Source organism: Oreochromis niloticus, linkage group LG12 (assembly GCF_001858045.2).
Source record: "Oreochromis niloticus isolate F11D_XX linkage group LG12, O_niloticus_UMD_NMBU, whole genome shotgun sequence".
NCBI classification, from domain to species: domain Eukaryota; kingdom Metazoa; phylum Chordata; class Actinopteri; order Cichliformes; family Cichlidae; genus Oreochromis; species Oreochromis niloticus.
Window position 1 is genome coordinate 20,031,086 of NC_031977.2, and position 20,479 is coordinate 20,051,564.

The window sequence follows — 20,479 nt, forward strand, 5'->3', positions numbered from 1 at the left end:
TTCTCTTTCTTTGTCTCACTGTTCGAGTTGATGAAGGAAACGCATGTGTTAAGCAGCTGTGTCCACTCTGTGTATGTGCATGCCTATGTACATGTGTATTTCTCTGTCCAAAGTATGGGAACCAGCTGTGGCCAGCAGCTGTGTGTTTATTGCCTTTTTTTGTGTGCATGTGTGTGTGCTGCCATATGCAGGTGTGGGCATGTATCCATTTTATGCAGCAGCTGTGTGTTTTGTGTGTATTTGGCTGTGGACAGCTGTTTAGTAGGAGGTGATGATTTTAGGAGCCAAGCGCACAGTCATCTAGGCAGGTGGCCAGGGGACAGCAGGAAAAGTAAAGCCCAGTAAGGTGTAAGGCCTGGCGTGGGTGTTATACTCAATTGGGCACTTCTGGAACACTGCTGGATCTATCATAGATCATCAAGGCCCCAGCTGTGGGTGTCAGACTTTATACAGGATTATTAACCTGCCCCACTCTATAGATTGGTCTGTGATTGCTACATAAATCAGTCAGAAGGAGTCACTTAAAGGGAACTTATTATGCTCACATTTTGAGCTTCAGATTTGTATTCCTGGACTCCACTAGAAGAACTTTGCTGGGTTTTACTCAGCCTTGGTGCAGAGCCTCAGTTCATCCTTTGTCTGAAGCAAGTTACATCCATTAATTTGCTTCAGCCCTTGGTGGTTGGTGGATTCAAACCCAGGACTTTGTCGCTCTGAGGCAACAATACAGTTCTAACCACTGTACCACCGTTCTGCCCCTGAAGTTACTGAAGCCAATTCCTCCCTCCATTCATAAAAGCATTCTTTTTAATCAATGAGGTGAATATATTTCTTCCAAATGATATTATAAAACACTGTCGGAAGCTTTCTGAAGCCTGAGCTTCGGCCTACAAGGATTACAGGCAATATTTAATATGAGCATCCCTTATTATAACAGTAAATATGACTGAAAAGGAGAAAAGCACGTTAGGTCTCGGTTCACTGTGGTTCGTCAAGACAGAAATTTAAAACTTCCATACTGTTGTTCCTCAGAATCCAGCCAGCTATGGATATGAACATTTAAGGTTGTTAAAGCAGGAAGTTGAGCACTTTTGCAAAAGAATGAGTGATGGAGACCTAGCTAGAAAAATCAGCACAAAAAGAAACTCGAGTAAGAAAGAGAAAGGCAAGGCAATAAGATAATAGTAAATATGCAAAGGAAGACAAGGATAAAAATAAATTAAGGAGAAAGCAAGATTACAAGACTACAAAACACAGCAGAAAACTGTAGCTGTCAGCAAATTGTTAGAATAACTGCTGCCCATAAAGTGTGAGTAGGAAGCAAATGGGACCCATATGGTTTCCTTCTGTCATTGCATCTATATTGAAGACCTGTCTAAAACCTCATTAAGGCCTTACGACACCAACCATACCTCCACTACTAAAATCAGACAGATGGTTATCAGGCTCTGTGATGAGACACCAGCTGTGCCTATGACACACTGATAGACAGTGTTTTCTGGGTGTTCTCCTTTCATTTAAATGTCATCACTCCATTTTGTTACACAAAGCAAAACAACACACACAAAAGAAAATAAAACAAATGCTGCTGATTAAACAAAAAAATGGTGCAGTGTTTGTCATATAAACAAATTATATGATTGTGTTTATAGATTTACAATCCATTAATTTATTTTTCTTCTAAATCAACCAGTAACACCCTTTATATAGCAGCTGGGTGAACTACACAATCTCCCACTGCTCTTTCTTTGCTCAAGGAAAATTCTTTGCTAGAATTATTTAGTATTTAGGCCAACAGTACTCTTGTTGGGTGTTGATCACAGCCCCAGATGTCTAAGCACTTTTGAAAAGTAAGTAGAGTGTTGCATGGACTTAACTGTCTTAATTGCCCACACTTGAGAGCAAATTAAACAGAGAATTTAAGGATTTGAAAGTCTTTGCATTGGAAACAGGTTATATTATTCCGAAGACACATGCAGACTGTCTATATATATATATATATATATATATGTATATATATGCAAGAGAGAAGGGGAAAGTCAAAATATATTATATCCAGCATGGAAGTACAGTCTGAAAGTCTGAAAATAGCATTCCACTCTGAAAAGAAGAGTGAAAGGTTTTAAGAGTAATGAGATGATGAAGAATGGGATATAGTCCTCTCTCGCTCTCTCTCTCTCTCATACACACACACACACACACACACACACACACACACACACACACACACACACACGTGGATGTGCACATGGACACAGACACACATACACCTCATGTGTTATGCCTGACCATTAGTCAAAGCTGTCACTACGCGTACTGCCAGATCATTAATACAGCCACTGTCAAGTGTGCTTGAGTCATTAGTATGAGAGGACATGGTGCGGAAGAAAGGCTATACTGTAAAAAGATAATATGAAATATCTCACTTTGTGTTTGGATTTAGCCATGGTGAAACTCTTCTAAAGCTGTGAGTGAGGATGTGTGAGAATGCTAAAGGATAGTATTCTGGCTGTACTTGTAGAAATGATACTTTGTGCATGACAAAGTAAAAAATAACCAATATTTATACGTATATATGATGGCTGAAACAGTAGAATTTTGAATAAAATTGTTAGAAATAAGCATCAGTAAAGCGGAGAGTGCTTTCTCAAAACCACAAAGCACAGGACAAAATTTAGAACATAACATTTTGTACAAGGAAAAATTGTTCCCACAACTTCATTTTTCTTGATCAAGGTAACAACTGTGAGAGGTGTGTTCCAAACATATTTCATGAATAAAGAATGCTCCACAGAGACCCTCACTATAATGTGAAATTGTGCAGCAGCCCTCTTGAGAAGAGATTTTTTTCTTCAAATAGCACCAGCCTCTTGACACAGCAATGCGAGGTCTAACAACTGATGTGGAGATGCAGAATATCCAGTTTTTGTAGTTATTTTTTAATCCTTCAGTGAGAGATTTCATTCTAATTGTTTACTTTAGTTTTGATTTCTTGCTTAACATGGATTTTTTTGCTGGGTTGAATCCTGCTCATAAGTAGGGATGGGTATCGTTTAGGTTTTATCCGATACCGGTGCCAAACCAGTACTTTTGAAACAGTGCCGGTGCTTAAACGGTGCTCGAACCGGTGCTTAAAGAATGGAGAACACAAACTTTGTCCAAAAACCTCTTATGTTTTTATTTTTAGAAGTCTCTTTTTTTCTGCAAAATGATAACCAAGTTAGCCTTTTCTGTTGATACAACATACCTCCTTTGGTTGGAACCGGTGCTTAAACAATTGAAAACACACACTTTGTCGTAAAACCTCTCATGTTTAGCTGTTTTTTTTGTAAAAAGATAACAATGTTAGCCTTTTCTGCAGCTACAGGGCATATATGGTATCACTCTATCAAACAAAAAGGCAGCTGCATGTAACTATGACGGTGTTTGCTAGTTCACCTTACGTGCATTAATTTAATAACGTGGTTAGCCTACTCAACGTAAATTACACACGAACAACATGAAGCTACTCACGCAGAGAAGAACGGCTGCTGCTGCCATCATCATCCGTCATCATTTCTGCTACGCTGACAGGGCTAGGGGCCAGGACGCTACTCTTCGGGTTCTTGGGAGATGTTGCTAACTCCGGGTCCGATAACAGGCACCACACCTGCAGTAGATGTGCTCAGTGTGAGGTCTCGCTTTAAAAAAAAACGCTATGCGTCGCCAGGTGTTTCATCAGATTCAAGGAGTTACCTCCTTTGCACAGTATCACCTTAAAACACTTGTTGCAGGCTGCTGAGTTTGCATCTTTTGCTGTGAAGTACAGCCAGACTTTTGACCGCTTCGCCTTGGGCATTTTTAATCTGTAGCTCTGCTCTAAAAGAATGTACGTACCTGGGCCCATAATGGCACCGGATACCAGTACCCATCCCTACTCATAAGCCGAATGTCCTTGTAGGGTTGAATTCAGAACATACTATATGCAGTCAATGGCACTGTCATCTCATTGTACATGTAATTCAATGTACAGATATTAGTACATATAATACTTTGACTTCATATTCTCATATTTCTTTCTTAGTTTTCTTTTCATTGTATACGATCTTGATTAAGAGGAACTGTCTTTTGGTTTTATATATATAACGTTTTGAATGGATCAGAAAAATACCATTACTTAATTAATATCTTATTAATAATATATAGTTATATTTTGTTAATTTTTGACAGACTTTCATTATATAACAACATTTAATTTATGTTTTTTGGTACCACTGGCTGCCACAAATATGTATCTAGCATATAGTGTATATATTCACTCAGTCACTTTCACACAGACAAGGGCAATGTGACAGAATCATTAAGAAAAGTTTGTGTGTGTGTGTGTGTGTAGAAGGCAAGTATTGAGCTGTCTAAATGTCAAGGGTGTGTAATTAAAGTCAACCTGAGTGCTGTCAATAGTTGATGACTACTACTGGGAACATGGTTTGTTCCATATTCCGGTATAATTATAGACCATAGGGTTCCACAGATGTGCCTACAGGTGTCAGTTGTATTAAATCAACCATGACACCAACCAAACCAGCCAAACTACAGGAGACCGTGTCACGATTTTCTTCACCTTCTTTCAATTTCATTTTTAAGTTCACATAGAAATTATTTTTTTTCTATGTGCATCTTCAAATGGAATGTTTCCATGTTTTGTGTAAGGTTATATTGTCGTACACATGTTGTGCTTGCCACCTTGTCCCCCTGCTGTGTCTATAATGAAAAGCTAAATGGCCGCGGTTAGAAGTGATTAAAGATGGACGGCTACACAGGAGGAGAGGGAGAAAGCAGCAGTTGGGAAATGACAGCGTGAGGTAAATGACAGCCTTCCTATGTTTAGGATAAATGGATCGTGCCGCTATATTCAGCCTTCAGCATCAATTATTCAGAGACCCACTGACAAATCCCCAGTAACTGAGGTTCCTCTGCAGCAGTCGAAGTGCGAGCTTCACCCACGATTCACCCATTCTCCATTTCAGATTTAAAATTCTATGACTGGTATCACCAAGGGTACCACTGTGAATTAGCTCTGTATTAATATTTATTATAAAGACTAAGGTTATAATAATCTCATATGCATACCATGTGCAAGAAATTACCTGCGACATGTTGGAGATGCCATCTGTTTCTGACATTGTTTTTTTGTAGGAGTGCAGTACCTACAAACTTTCAGTGTATGTGCGCGTTGAAGTTGATTTGCATGGTACAACACATAAAGTACAAGATATCATGCAGTTTCATGTCCTGGTTAAAGACACTTCTATTCACAATTTTGAAGATAGATGTGATCACATTTGAGGCCCTTCCTGTACATATAATGCTCTGTCATCACAGTTACCTATTACTAGTTGGCTTTGTTGTCAGCTGCCAGTTTCACATTAGTTTAACTCCTCCTGTTGGTGGTAGCAGTGCTCCCTTTGGTGAGCAGACTGCCTGGGGTGTGCTAATTTAACATTTCCAGTGGAGTGTATTTTTGGTTTGTAGTTTGGCGTGAAGACCAAACCAAAGCAGTCAAAGGAGAAGTCGTCCGCCCGTTTTCTCAGGGTTGCAGCTTTTTTTTGAACAACAAAGATCCTGAAAGGTATCCTGAAGGTAACGTTTGAGGAGAAAGTTGTTTAAAGCCTTCTGTCACATAGCAAGACCTTCTTCATTCTCAAGACAGTTTAATTTGGGTCTCTGAGTCCAAAAGCAAAGAGCTTACAATAAATGTCCAACCTGTGGCTGACCACATGGATCGTTTTAATGAGTTAGCCAAGCTCGAGCAACAACCATGTAAAAGTGCTAGTTAGCTACAACCTCAACCTCACCATGATAATGACGACATGCGAGACTGCATGGTTTGTTGGAGAAAGAAAAAGAGAATAGGAAAGCCTGTTCCTCAGTCCAGTATGCTTCACCAGCTGCATTGGTTGTCCAAGAAGAAATGTCTCTTTTCTTTGTTGACTGTGTAGTTGAGAAGGTGCAGGTCAAATGGTCCTTTCTTTTTCTGGCAAAATTGCCATGGTTTGTGCAGTTCTTAATACACTCAGAAGTGACAAGGGTAAAAAACCAGAAACACCTGTCCCTGTTTTCAGATATCCGAGTTAACCTCGACATGGAGCCAACCCCTGTCTATTTGCATCACCGTGTGCAGCTATAAATAATATTTGGATCTGAACAATGCGGAAAATACCGGCTTGCTCAATCCACCACCTATGGAGCCGTCAATGGCGGCTTATCTAGTCTTGTCCGACAACCATGTTGTGAGTTGCCCTTGCAGCTCTTCTGTCTAATTTACTGTCTCAGGCAGGTACTGCCCATGCCACGAACTCTGTCACCATGAACTCCAAACATATCGGGGCATCTTAGCCTGTCTGGTTGATTGAGCTGCAGAAAGCAGGTGGCAATTTAGCTGCTGCTCATTCTGTCACACATTCAACTCTAAACTTTCACAAAAAAAGCTTGCAAACTCCGAATCAGCAGATCTTATTTTTCAGGCTCGAAATATTCTCAGTTTCCAGCTGTGCATGTCTGTCAGAGCACAGAGTGGCTTTGCTGAATTTCACTTTGTATGCCAACTCCATTTTCACACCGTTTTACAATTACTGGACATGATTGCATTTATGATTGCCATTGTACCATTCAGGCTTTTAAAGATGATACCTGTGTGCATCACGTCACTTCCGAAGTAGACTTGCGATAACCGTTAGCTCTCCGCGCTTGAAGAGAGCCTGAGTCGCTTGCTACACTAGGTCCCCTCGACAGGGTGGGTGCCTTTTCCCAAGGGGATGTCCTCAGATGCCTCCCAGGGGTGAAATCTGTGCTGTCTCAGTTCAAACTGCATACTATCTGCCTAAAAACCAGTACCCATATTAAGCATAACTGTCAGTGTAATGCAGATATTTCATTCTTTACAAACGTGTTGACAAATTTGACCAAAATGACGAACACTACTACTGAAGACACTGTGCATGTGTTTATAATTATTGGTGCATTGTTCTTTTAAGTAACTTATTTTTAGTTTTGTAAGTTCACAATATTGTTTGAGTTGGTTAAAAATTGTTTTTATTGTTCCCTTTTTTAAATTCTACTTTGCATTTTGACATCAATTAACTAAAGCAGTTTTTCACAGCTTTTTTTAGTTTGCAGTTTAGTTCTAGATAAAAACAATAGCTTTGATGAAGATGATTTGACACTGTTTGGATGTCCTTGCATTTGCACGGCAATATTCATGCATTCATGAGTGACACTATCATAAGTGGACCATGTGAGTGTGTTCTAATAACAGATGGCTGACCTTGCAGCTGTGAAATGTTAAAAGTGGAAACTGCACATTTGTGCATTTCATTTTGTTGTATAAATGTTAGTGTCAGTTTTTTCTAATATATCATTACTCTCCTATGCTCTGCTTTTCTTTTCTTGTAGGATTCCCCTGCACCCAGCAGATACAATGTGAGTCAGACATTTGAGAAGGTTAATGGCCACTCTTACTTAGAACCCCGAAGTGAAGACGCTAAGAAACGGCAAAGCTGCTTCCTGTCTGCTGCACCAAGAAATGATTTCTTCCTACACAGTAACTCCAGCGTGCCAGGTGTAGCACTCACGGACACACACACTCTTGTTTTACTATATATTTTTTGTTTGGTCTTTCAATCAAAATAATGCATTTCCCTGCCCCATACCATAACCCTTACTTCCACAGCTGAATGCCTAACTGAATACCTAACCCTGACCTAAATCTATCAAATACTAAACAAGTGTTTAACAAGTGTAAAACCCAATTTCAAGTGTTAACTTTGTTGCATCCAGCATTTTGGTCCTCTATGTTGCTGGGCTCCACAGGTTCAGTGGGCCCCCTCAAAATGCGTTATATTAAAGACCCACAAGGACATTATGTAAAGAGAAATGGCTCGGTCTAAGTGTGGGCCGGTCCTTTCTTTCTTTTCAGTGCTAAATATTCACAAACTGTACTGTGCCTCCCTTTGCTATCATACAGTCCAATTAGCTTCATCTCTATGGGCCTCTAACCTAATATTTACCTGAGTTACACCCCCATTGAAAAATGTTGTTAGAAAATTGATAGATTCATGACTTACTTGGATAATTTATGACTAGCCCCCTTTCACCAAGGGACTCAACCCAGGAGAAACCTCAAACCGTTTAACCAAAATCCAATTTGCATATAAATAGATTTGAACTGTTTGCAGAATTGTTTCTGCTTAGAACGCAAACACGCACACACATATGCATCCCCACCCTGAAGCACTTACGTGGACATGCGTATATGGACACTTAACGTGAACTTAGAGACACACACTAAGCACACTGATATATGCATGCTTTTTTCCCCCATTGTTGAATTTGCATTTATGAATAGGTCTATAATATATGGAACATTATATTACTTATCATGCTGGGTCTAACGTGATCATATTTCTGATAATGGTAGGACCGAGCGTTTAACTATTCATTATTTCTGAGCAAAAATTAATGACTGTGGTGCTCATAATGGTCTGTGACATTAGCAGTTGCTCAAGGTGTTTTTAACCATGTGTGTAGTCATAAGTTGATTGCATTTAGCCACTGGGGCTGAATAGCACCTACTGCTGTCTTACTGTAAAGCTGTTAGACCAGTGATGAATTCTTTATATATTTTTTTGTCCCCTTATCACAATTCTAAATGCAGTGAATATAATGTCTTGCTCGGGGGTCCATTAAACCATTTAAAAAATCAATTGTAAAAGTTCTTATCATAACTCCTTAAAAGTTGGGTGTTAGTATTATTCTTGTAACCTTAGCCTTGAAGTTTTATTGGATTGTGTCCATCCTCTGATTCACATCGGAGTCCAGTATTATGCAGGTATATCATTTTCCAGAGATTACAAAAAACAATTAAAATTCTTATTTGCCACAACTTTGCTGTAGACCAGAGAGTCAGATGGCTGTTACTTCTCTTACTTTTAATGGTGCTAAAACTTGTATTGAATTTGATATTCAACAAAAATATAGATTTGTACTAACAGTTTAAGATTATGATGATATTTATTTGGCTCAGATCTTCTGGATTGCTTAGCTTGAAGGTGATAAAATGTGGCGGGGTTATTAATGCAAAATGCAAGTTTTAGTTAACTAAAACTAAATGAAAAAGTAAAACTAAAGGTAAAAAAACATTTTAGTAAAATAAATAAAAAAAATAATAATTTAAATCTAGACTTTTAGAAAGAATTGAAACTAGCTTATATATATTAAGCTAGTATATATATTATATATATATATTATATATATTAAAAATATAGTATTTAGTATTTGTTAGTTTGGTAAAAATGTTATCACAATTTTCCTTATGAGGCTTTCATAGACATATTTATTTAGACTTTAGATTTCCACAAGACTGTGAGTCAGCTGATTTTAAAAAGTTCCGTGTTTTTAATGTAATACCTGTAGTGATTTTGCTAAATCTTGCCTCTGACACATGCCTGCTATACAATAATAATTAATAAAGATTAAAACTAAGACGAAAACTAATAGAAACTAGACTAAAAATAAACATTTTCAAACAATAAAAGGGAAACCAAAACTTCAAAACTAAATAAAAATAAATACTAATCAGAAATACAAAACTATAATAACTCCAGTAAGGTAAAAATAGTGTTCTTTGTATGTTTACTGGCTTTTAATTGTGTCTTTGTTCATCAGGGCCGGGCCAGTACAACCCAAGTGTAAAACCTGCTCCGAAGTTGGCACTGATGTCCTCCAAAGAAGATCGATTCAAAGTCCCCAAGAACATCAGCCCAGGACCTGACACTTATTGGGTAACAGTACAAAAAGATCTATTAATGTTTCAGCCTTGTAAAACATCCTCACTTTGTACCATACTCCCAGTGCGCTTGACTGAACTAAAGTACAGTTATGTCTACAATTTGATGCAGTTTTTACAGTTTTGTCTTTATATACCACCACATTGTTTTTAAAATCAAAGAATTATATGACTGACGTGCTGACATTTGTTCAGGGGTTTAACAAAGTTACATTACAGACATTTTATACACATTATACATTTTATGAATTCACGAAGGCATCTCTTGATTGTAGACTTTGACAGTGATACTCTTACCTCCTTAAGAGTGTTCTTGACTTGTTCCGGGTGTTACAACGTTGTTTTTCTTAACCCCGGAAATAACTCTGTCATCATGCACTTTTACTTGTGTGGTCTTTTGGGTCTTTTAGTGTTGCTGAGCTGGTTGGTGCATTCGTTTTCTACCAGATTGTTAATTTAGCCACGACTAAAGATTTTGCTATCTCTGATAGGTTTGTTTTGGTTTTTCAGCCTAACGATAGCTTTGAAATACAAATTCCACAGTCGAATCAACTTCAAATATTCTATCTGCTTCATTTGTCATGAAATCACAAGTTAACCAGGCTCACCTGGCCGTGAAACTGCTTACCAGTCAATTGTTGAAATAATTTTTAGCCTCTGAAAATGGGGGACTGTGTATAATAATGTCTAAAGTCCTAAACAGTAAATGCTACATTTTTGTAAAAGCCCTTGAATTAAAGCTGAATCACATATTGAAATCCACTATGGTTTTGTACAGAAGCAAAAAAACAAGCAAAGTTTAAGTGTGCAGATGCACGCTGGGTTTTTAGCATATATGGACACAGAGGTTGCTCTTTGTGTGTGTCGTGCACACCTGAGATGTAATACCCAGAACGTCTGACACTACTTGAGTTGTAATCCCCGGAGAATCTATCACATTTCTCCCAGTGACCTTGAGCTGTGCGGAAGAAATTGATTGCTTAGGAAAAAAAATAGAAAAAAAGAAAAACAAATCCAAACTTCAATATCTCTCCTGGGCTGATTTTCTGCACAAGGCAGGTTTGTGGGAGACTTTTACTCTTAATTGACCGACCTGGTTGAATTAAACTGGGTAAAAATAGATGCCTTTTATTAAGTGTAATGTTGTTTAATGCAGCCACCACAGAGGACTGACAGAGACAAATGCACTTCATGACTGAAGCATAATGTAGCTGTAATGAAACTTAACCAGAGCATAATCTTTCTCTGCTTTGTTTTACTGCGTTTTAATAGAGATTACAGCTTTGGGTTTCCTCTGATGGTGAATGTGTGTGAGTGAGAAGAAAGTGCTAATGTTGTTTCCAGTCCCCGCTGATTTTGACTGGCGAACATCAAAGACAAAACCCGAGGTTTGATTCAAACCTCACTACACAGTTCATCATCATGTTCATGTCCATGGGTGCGATGTTATCACAGAGCTCTTTTTTTCCTCCGTCTGCCTGTGTCCCAGTCTGCCTGCTGCCTCTGTGTAGTTTTATCTCCCAGCTTTCTACTGTCTTCTCTTCTGTAGTCTACAGTCTGTGTCTCTTCTCTCCCTGCTTTACCTGTTTTCTAGCTTTACCTGTATCTATACTATGAAGACTTTTTCTCCAGAAGCTTTGCCCTTCAAAAGCATATAGGAAATTTGCCTCAAAGGTGTTTCGAGACACTGACACGGACACAATTTTAGTTCAATTAACACCATCAAATTTTAGCACATTAGTAAAATGTGATAAATGTATCAGCACAGTAGTGGTGAGATGTCTCAGATAATTAAAGCAGCATTGCAGGCCTAATTGAATATGACTGGCACTAGTGAATTTATCCACCTGGCTGATAATGCCAATCAGGCAGCAAAACACAAATTAAAAGTAACTGGTAAATGCACACTGTGTAATGTGCCACAAAGAGCAGAAACGGCAATCGCAAGGGGAAGACTTGTTCCAAGTAAACAATGGATAACAAAGCGAATGTAAACTTCAAAAGAATATGCTTTGCACATGCTTGATGAAAAACGACGATCATTCCATGTTTGTCAGACCTCAGGGTAGTCACAGTGCATTTGATAAACAGTACTTATTGTAGTCATACCTTTAGTTTGTTTATGAGGAAACTCCACAGGGCTCAGTCAGGGTTCAGCACAGAGAGATAACCAATAGAAGCTGAACTCTCCTTATGTATTCTAATATACCAGATGTATCTCTAGAGTCTTCAGTCTGTTTTTCCTTTGTCTCCAGCATAATTTAGAGTTTCTCCCCTCCTCTGTGCAGTTTATATCACAAGTTCAGCAAATTGTCTTTTTGTAAGTCAGTCTTAGCATGTGAGTATTTGTTTCCTCACAGGATTTCTAAGCATGGATGTTTTCCCATAAGACTTTATACAAAGGTTTGATATGTATTGACATGCTTTTTTTTAATCTTTATTGCATGAAGAATTAAGTCTTAGTCAGAAGCCTTAAAAATAGATCAGTCATATAAAATAGGATGGCAACCACATTATGACTAGGTTTTGGAGTTTTTTGACATTTGACAACCGATTACAAGTAGTTGTGGTGACGGCTTTTGACTGCAAGGAAATTGCACTGGCTGCCTGGTAAAAAACAGCCTCCAAACAATTGTAGCCCAATTCAAATTGTCTGAATCTGTCTGCCCCGATGAGTGCAACTTGTTGGCGATGCATTTGTTTGCAGTAGAGTACTTGACTCAACTGACTGCTAAATGGTTGTATTGTTGTTTTTAAAAAAAAATTTTGTGGAATGGTACCAGCAAACTTGTCCACATCTGTAGCTTTACTGACTTGGGTTGTTGGCACTAGCTACGCTAACTGGGTGTAAATTCATACATATAGTAAGTTACAGGGTTGTGGTTGCTTCAGATACAGTGGGGAGGTGCATTGTTTAGTTTATGTGCCTTTTCTTTTTGGTTATTATAAGCTAATACGTTTTCTACATTTATTTGTAAGTTTCAAACAAGATGGAGGACGCTGTAAATAAACTACTCACCTCTGGGAGCTCAAAATGTTTGCTGAGTCTGCCTACCTACCACCTTCCTTGACATTCAAGACGGTCTATCGTACAAGATGTAACCTTTATGGATCAGCTTTTGTCATTGCTCTCTCGATGACAATCGGTCTCTTTGCTTTATTTCTTTCTCTTATAAGAGGGAGGTGTAGCTGTGGGAATTTTTCCACTGTAGCTAGTAAAACTGTTGAAAAATCTGATTTGATCCTCCTCCCACCTCAAACTGTCCTATCTCCATCCTTTCTCTCCCCAAGGGTTGGGTGGTAAAAGTTGTATTGAACTGAGATCCACATCGAATGTTTGTCTGCAGCCGCTTTAACCATCACAGAGAGCTTTAAAGATGGTAGATAATTGTCTCAAAGTAAGAGTAAATTGGTTTTGCTAAACTTTGTAGCAGTGTAGTTACATGATTAGATCTTCAATATCAGCTAATAATGCTCTCTGTAGAAGTGAGCTGCAGATGAGTAAATTAGGCCCTAAGTTCTGCTCCACTGGCTGCCCAAGAGCTCCTAGAGCATAATTTGTATCTTTCTTCTGTCCAAGTATATACTTCATTTGGGTGCACCAGTTTCTCCTGCACTCCAGAGGCATGCATGATAGGTCAGTTGGAATTTCTTTTTGTAGGTGTAAATGGCTTTCTCTTGCAATGTGTTAGCGATGACCTCTACAGTGTTCTAAATGTGGGCTTCAAGAGGCTCAATCCCACCTTAAGCAGCAGAAGAACATATGTTGAAAACCTGCCAGTCACTTCTAAGATAAACTAATACAATTTGTTAAACTAAATTTGGCATTTCAGATTACTCATGATGCCTCTTACCAGAAGCACTGCACACTGTTTTGCAAGTACTTTTTTATTTTCAACCTTCCTGTGATCTAAATAATTTTGGATGTCCATCTGGTATTCATACATATGTATAATGAAGTAAAAGCCCCATACAAGAACATAAAAAAGATTTCATTCATGGGTTATAGACTGATTCTATTGCATTGTACATAATCATATGGTTCCATTTAGCTGGAGGAAGTCAAGTTCCTTTTTAATAGCGAAATGCAAGTTTAAGCTCGCTGCTCAGTAATTAGCTGTGTGACTGTGATTCTATATGACACCACGGGCCATGTAGCGTTAAATATAGTATGAAGTGGAGCAGAGAGGGAGATAAATAAGTGCTTGTAGAAGATGAGCAGGCAGAGTGTAGGATGGTAGTAATGAGAAGGAGGCAGGGAGGGGTGTGAGAGAAGGGGAGACGGCGGTAGAGGTGAGTCGGTGCTGAAAAGGTGGTGAAAATGCGTGGAGGAAGAGGAGCGGAGAGACAGAAAGCAGAAAATTGAGCTGCTGAAGAGGGTAGTTAAATTCAACAGCTGGAAATGTGTTCTGAGCGTCTGAAATCTGAAGCAGACTTTTCATGTAATGGAACAGTAGCTATTTCGGCATAAGTGTGCACATGATCATTCATCCATACGTGTGCATAATGTCACAAAGCTATCTACTTGAGCAGCATTTGTCCACTGTGAAGGTTCATTTAGAGTTTCCATTAAATGCACTATGTGAGGTACCTGCTTGAGTAGGCTTGATTACACTGTTCTTAGTGGCTGAGCTTCATTTAACAGAGAGAAAAGTGTGGATGGAATATGGAAATGTAAAACGACTCGGGGAACGGATGTCGAGCAGAAACAAATATTAATTAAATGCTGTAGTCTTTAATGGTATTTATATGCTAGAGAGTACAAAACACATACTGAGGCAAGAAAAGAAGAAACTTAAGTTTTTTAATTTGAAATAAAAGAAGAAATAAGTGGTAGTTTAATAATTATAGAGTATATTTTTCACAATACTCTCAGCACTTTGTGCAGCACATGAAGCAGAGTAAAGCTGAGCAGACAGTGGTAACCCCTTAAATTTTAAATTTCAATATCACTCTGCTGTACAAGTATATATACTGTATGTATATATTGGCACCCTTCATAAAAATCTACTATTACCCAGGCTTACTTAGAACATAAGGTTTTCTTGACGCAGTTGACATATTATGATATGCTTCTCAGTGGGATGTCTGTGCCTCGCAAAGGCTTTCACTGTGTGTGAGTTTTCACGTTCCTACTTTTAATTCTTGTTGACTTTAGAAAATGCATGTTTTAAAAGAGCTGGAAACTACGGTACAGTTTATTTGGCTGTTAATCTGTTGAATATACTTCACTGTGGGAGTTACAAATACATTTAAAAAGGAAGGTCCTTGCATGGCTGTAACCATCTATGATGCCACCAAAATCTGGAGTTTTGGCAAGAAAAATGGTATGAATCAGTGTGTGACACACTGGATCTTTGTTGTTTTATTTTATTTTTATTTATTTATTTAGGACTGTAAAGGAATTCTGTGAAGTTGTGGTTTATACACACAGCATTCATCTTCCATATTTTTATATATAGTGTTGCTCCTGCAAAAAAGAGGCAAGCTGTGCAAAATAAAGTCCTTCATAGTTTTCAAAATCCCTGGTTTTGATGGCATGCACCTCTAGGACCTTCTCTAGCCTTTTCTACTGGTCAGTGGAGCAGAAGTGCTATGCCTTAAATAGAGAAAAATTCTTGAGCTCACAAACTTCTAAAGCCTGATTATAGTCTTGGGTCCTTGTCTCCATATTTGTCTCACTCGTTGGCTGGATCAGAAGCTATTTTGGTACCTGGCATTCATTTTGTTCTCAGTCTTGTAAAGTTTTCCTGAATAGATCTTGCAGGGTTGTTATGTACAGACCTTGTGGATGTTCCATCTACACTTTGTTTCAAACTGACGGACGGACTCAAAAGGTGTATAATCTGTTCTTTGGCCGACTGAAGTACTGGTAAATACGAGCTGCTCATGAAAAGCAATTTGATTCTCTTGCATCTCTTGTTTTGCTGGATTGTGGGTAGAAAATGCTTGCGTTCCTTTACTGTGTGTGGCAGGTGCTGTGTGTGTTTTATAGGAATGACTGTGCATCCTGCACTCCTTCGTCTGTGCTCATGGGCGCGGTTGAATATGTCTTCATACATACCAAGTAACATAATCACCACCACCAATTACCAACCTGCAATTTTCTCCTTTACCTTCTCCCCTCTTTGACCTACTGAAGCATCCCATAATCTCCCTCATCATTGCCATTCCAATGGTGTCGTCACTTCCAAGGGCTCTTCCCCTATCTCCTCGACCTACCCAGTAACCCCGAGGGTGACCTGGAGTTGAACCTGCAACCCTTTTCCCATTAGGATCAATACTGAGATCTGAGCCGTGCCGCCAGTGTTCTCAAATCCTGCTGCAGCACCTCTGGCATACTGATGTGTGCGTGTCCGTGTGTGCACGTACGTGCTCAGAGGTTATATGGAGGTAGTGGGGGGTGAGAGAGAGAGAGAGTGAGAGAGAGCTTTATAGAAAAGGCTCGGCAGTACCAGAGTAGGACAGTTGATGAAGTGTGTGAGTACATAGAGCATATATATGTGTGTATGTCTGTGGGTTTTTTGGGAGGTGATTTTAAGGGCAGACTTTGAAGTGAACGTAGTGTTTTGTTTAGTTTTTTTCCTCTGTAAGACTCCCCCCAATTTATTGCATTGGCCTCCAGTTATTCATTTATACATTAATCGCTTTTTGTTTGGTTAATTTTCTATTTCTTCTCTTTCCCTTTTTAAAAATATACAGTACTGTGCAAAAGTCTTGAGCCACATATCATTCTTTATGATTTTTTTTGGAAAGAGCCAGACTTTAAAGTGATCTTCAGCAATAACCTAGGCTTTCTGAAGGTCTTTCAAAGATTTTCTTTGACATTGGCTGCGTTTTCACTCATTTTTAGTTCAGTTCTGTGTCTTTTGAGAAGTATTTTTTTTCCTCTGTTAAGCTACCTAACTCTGACCTATGAATCATTCAAGCATAAAAAGGCACCTAACTTAAGTGAACCAGTTGTGTGTCTACACATAACAGACAAACTTAGCAAAGAACCAATGTTAATTTATATCTTTTGGTACTTTGTCAATAGCAGCCTTTTGCAAAAACACATAGTTAGTTCCCATTTCTCCCTAAAGAGGCATTGGCCAAATGGGTAAAAGGACATATCTGAGAATGGTGTCAGTGTGAAAAGCGACAGACCTCAAAAACTATGTATAGCAGATGAAAATTGCCTGAGAGAATCTGAAAAGAATCCAACAAAGTCCTGACACAGGACCTGAGACATGCATCTTCACCACCAGTGTTGGTCAAGTTAGTTGAAAATAGTAATTAGTTACTAATTACTGATTACTTCTCTAAGAAAGTAATCCAGTTACTTTACTGATTACTTATTTTCAAAAGTAATTAGTTACCTTATTACTTAGTTTCTTTAAAAAAAAACATGATACAAAACCTGAATACGTAATAAAGCAATAGACCTTTCAGCCCAGTTCTATTTTTTATGCATAATCCATTAAATGAAAAAGTCTCTTTTTAAAACTTGTTTTATTAGTTTTAATCTTTTAACTTTATGCACATTGCATCGAGCAAAAATTAAATTATATGCAACAGTCTTTGATGTGAAGAAATTTGTTTAACATTTAAACCTATTTTCTGCATATTCCAGCATATAAAATAAAATTATTTTTTGTGTTTACAATCACTCTTTCAAATAGATGCAAGTAAAACACAGCAAAAAAAAAAAAGGTTCAGCAGCACTAAGCAGTCCTGTCGCTCTCAAGTCTATTTTCACCTGTTTAGCAGGAGTGGGGCCGGTGGAGGTTTGCCCGGTGGAATTGGATGTGGTAGCTACAGCGCTCATGTCAGTGGGGGGATCGGGGGATTTCTCTGTGAATTTCACATTCCTGTGGCACGCTGCCACAGGAATTTTCACTGTAGAAAGAAGTTTTCTTCCCACATACTCTCTCCCGCACTATTATCCATTGTTGAGCTACACACATCTGTTACTGCCATGGACGTTGCATGCGCGTACGTCATTTTCATGAGACACTCTCACAAACAAAATCATGGTTTAGTAACGCAGGAACGAGCCTGTTTACGGGAAAGTAACAGTAATCTAATTACTTTTTTTGCAAAAGTAATAGATAGATCAGGCTCTGAGAATAATGGTGGTCATACCAAATATTGACTTTCATCAAGCTCATTAGAATTAAACAAACTTTTTGCTTTATAACCTGTATTTCCAGGTATGCTTGCATATGTTTCAATAAATTGCTCCACCTATTTTCTATGTTCCCAGCAAAATGTGAAGAAATGAGGGGTGGCCGAGAATACCCCTTTAACTTTTCATCATCCTTCATTGTCCCTCATCTCTGTTTTGTTTATGTCTCTGCAGTTGAGTCCAAGTATTATGAACACACTACTGAAGGGCACCTTCAACGTGACGCTCAACAACCCTCTGAGTCCCTGCTGCTCCCCCCGTGTGGCTGATGGGCCTTTAACAGCCCACAAGGCCATTAAAGCGAGCACACCCAACACCTTTATCGCCACCAGCAGTTCATAGAGTTCTTTGTGGGTCAGAGTTTAAAGATGGAAGGTTAGTGGGGGAAAAGGTCAGTCCTCAGGTCATTACATTTAAATTCATATTCTGAGAAAAGTTGATTTTTCATGAATATTGATGTTATGTTCATTCTGTTTGAATATATAGCAGATAACAAGTGAGTAAAGTTACAGTTTAATAACTGAAAACAAGGTAAGTTTGTTCATGTAATAACAGAAATGTGCAATTACAATATGTATTGTAATTCAACATCAGGCTTTAGGAGGTTTTTAGACTAACTGTGAGAATGACAGTAATATTTTTAGATGTTGTATGAGTGCATTTCATTATGCATTTGGCATCGTTTTTACTCCCAGCCACTTTTTGAAAGCTTATGTCTGCAATCTGTCCAAGCTGTTTGTTTTACTGTGTGTGATGTTTGTGTTTGAGTGTGTGTCTAAGCCCAAAATGGGCTATCAAATAACAGAGAAGTTCCCTAGAGCTGTTGTTCTGGTAATAGGTTTCAGTTTTTCAAGTGCTAGAAATTGCCCTCAGAGTAAATTACAGTTCATTTAAGCTAATTATAACAGCCAGTATCTTTTTAAACATCAAATTTACAGTGCATAATGCTGACTGATTAACATATTTGTTTTTCCTTAATGTTTTAGGCAGCACTTTGGAAGAAGATGACTTTGCATTATTGTCAAAGAGTGATACTGTATACCTACTAAGAACATTTCATCTGAAGTTGGCTGTTGTGGATTATTTCCCCCTGTATGAACCATGTTGTATATCAGTAACATTGATAAAGGCATTCATGTGAATAATGCTTCAAATGATTTGTTAACTTGTTATTATTCCATAGGGCATGTTGTTGTCTTAAGTCAAGCATCAAAAGATCCAATCTGGCATAAATGACTCAAATATTAAAAATGTTGTGAAGGTTTTGCTATAGTACTTTTTTCTTGTTAGAGTTAATAACAGTAAAGCTGGATGAATGCTAGCTCAGATCACACCCCTGATGGGGCGTACACACAGGAAGAGACAAATGGTGATGTAGCAGCTAGAGAAACGCCAATAAAATCTAATGACTTGTGTAGATGACAGTCAATGCAACTGTTGGTGACCCTAAGTGGGCGGGTCCTGAGTAAAACTAATCTGGACTTTGAGACGAGTGATTGGAGCAATCAATGGGAGTGGAGGATACTGCTGACTGATGTACGACGGTGTGGGAAATACACAAGAGATGTGCCTACTAAACCAGAAGCTCACCCACAGTTAAAGTGCTTGGCGAGCAAACTGCTTCATATATGATTAAGCTTTGAACTCACACATGATGCGTCTTAAGGTCATGAGAAGCTACTCCTTAGTTAATGCCAATAAACCAGCACATTTTTAGAATTCATATAAATTTGTTGCCATACGTTAGTGCTTAACATGCATCAGTCATGAAGCAAGTATTATTTGCAATGACTGCCGAAGAAACAAGTGTGGAAGTCACATAGACGTGTCTTATGTCCTCGCATTGATGCACACATACACATGCTGTACAACATATACATCTAAACCAACAGCAGCTGCCTGTAGAACTATAGTCTCCTTGTAAATACAACGCTACAGCTTATCTACTGTGGAATTACCTGGTGCTGTACACTCGGTTTTACTAATCATGCACAGAGCTGAGGTTTGACTGCGGTATGAAATATTAAGTGTACTCGCTGTTGGGCTTTGATATACCTAAAAGTGGAGACGGGCTGAAGAGTCGAGAAGAGGGTTTATAGTAAAGCTATGTGGCGCTGCGATGGGAAAAAAAGAAAAGAAATAGTTAACCTTAAAGAAAAAGTTTGATGTTGCTGGAGAGCACTTATTTGCCGTTGTGCGTTTGAAATGGAACGACTTTCATATGTCTGTGAAATATGGGGCTTCAGCTGACCGGCCACTTTTCACTCTGTTGGGAGCGTCTTCTGATTCAGACTGCTGAAATCTTCAGCAGCAGTCTGAAAATACTTTCTCAAATCAAGGATGTTTTTTCACTCGACGTGTTAGGAAATTCAAGCCTGACCTTGTGTAGGTAAGATGGGTGGATGTGATGAGGTGATAGAAGTTCGTGATGCTGGATAAACTACTTTTACTGGCAGTTACTACCGGAGAGTGTAGATTTATGTCTCTTT

At 38.6% G+C, this 20,479-nt stretch overlaps 1 protein-coding gene across 9 annotated transcripts in view; it reads left to right on the forward strand.

Annotated features, from left to right (window-relative positions):
• Positions 1–19,255, forward strand: part of stpg2 (sperm-tail PG-rich repeat containing 2) — a 60,613-nt gene extending 41,358 nt beyond the window's left edge. Inside the window, exons 11-15 of one of the 9 annotated variants that reach the window (XR_266173.4) lie at positions 7,432–7,597; positions 9,703–9,818; positions 18,165–18,381; positions 18,477–18,521; positions 18,977–19,255. Coding sequence is in view for 6 of the 9 variants with exons in the window: in XM_019366225.2 (XP_019221770.1) it covers positions 7,432–7,597; positions 9,703–9,818; positions 18,165–18,332 (450 nt within the window). In the remaining 3 variants the exon portion in view is untranslated. Of the gene's footprint in view, positions 1–7,431; positions 7,598–9,702; positions 9,819–18,164 lie in introns of all 9 variants that reach the window. The other 8 variants (XR_002064187.2, XM_019366225.2, XR_266172.4 and 5 more) reach the window with 8 other exon arrangements.
• Positions 19,256–20,479: the final 1,224 nt, after the last annotated feature.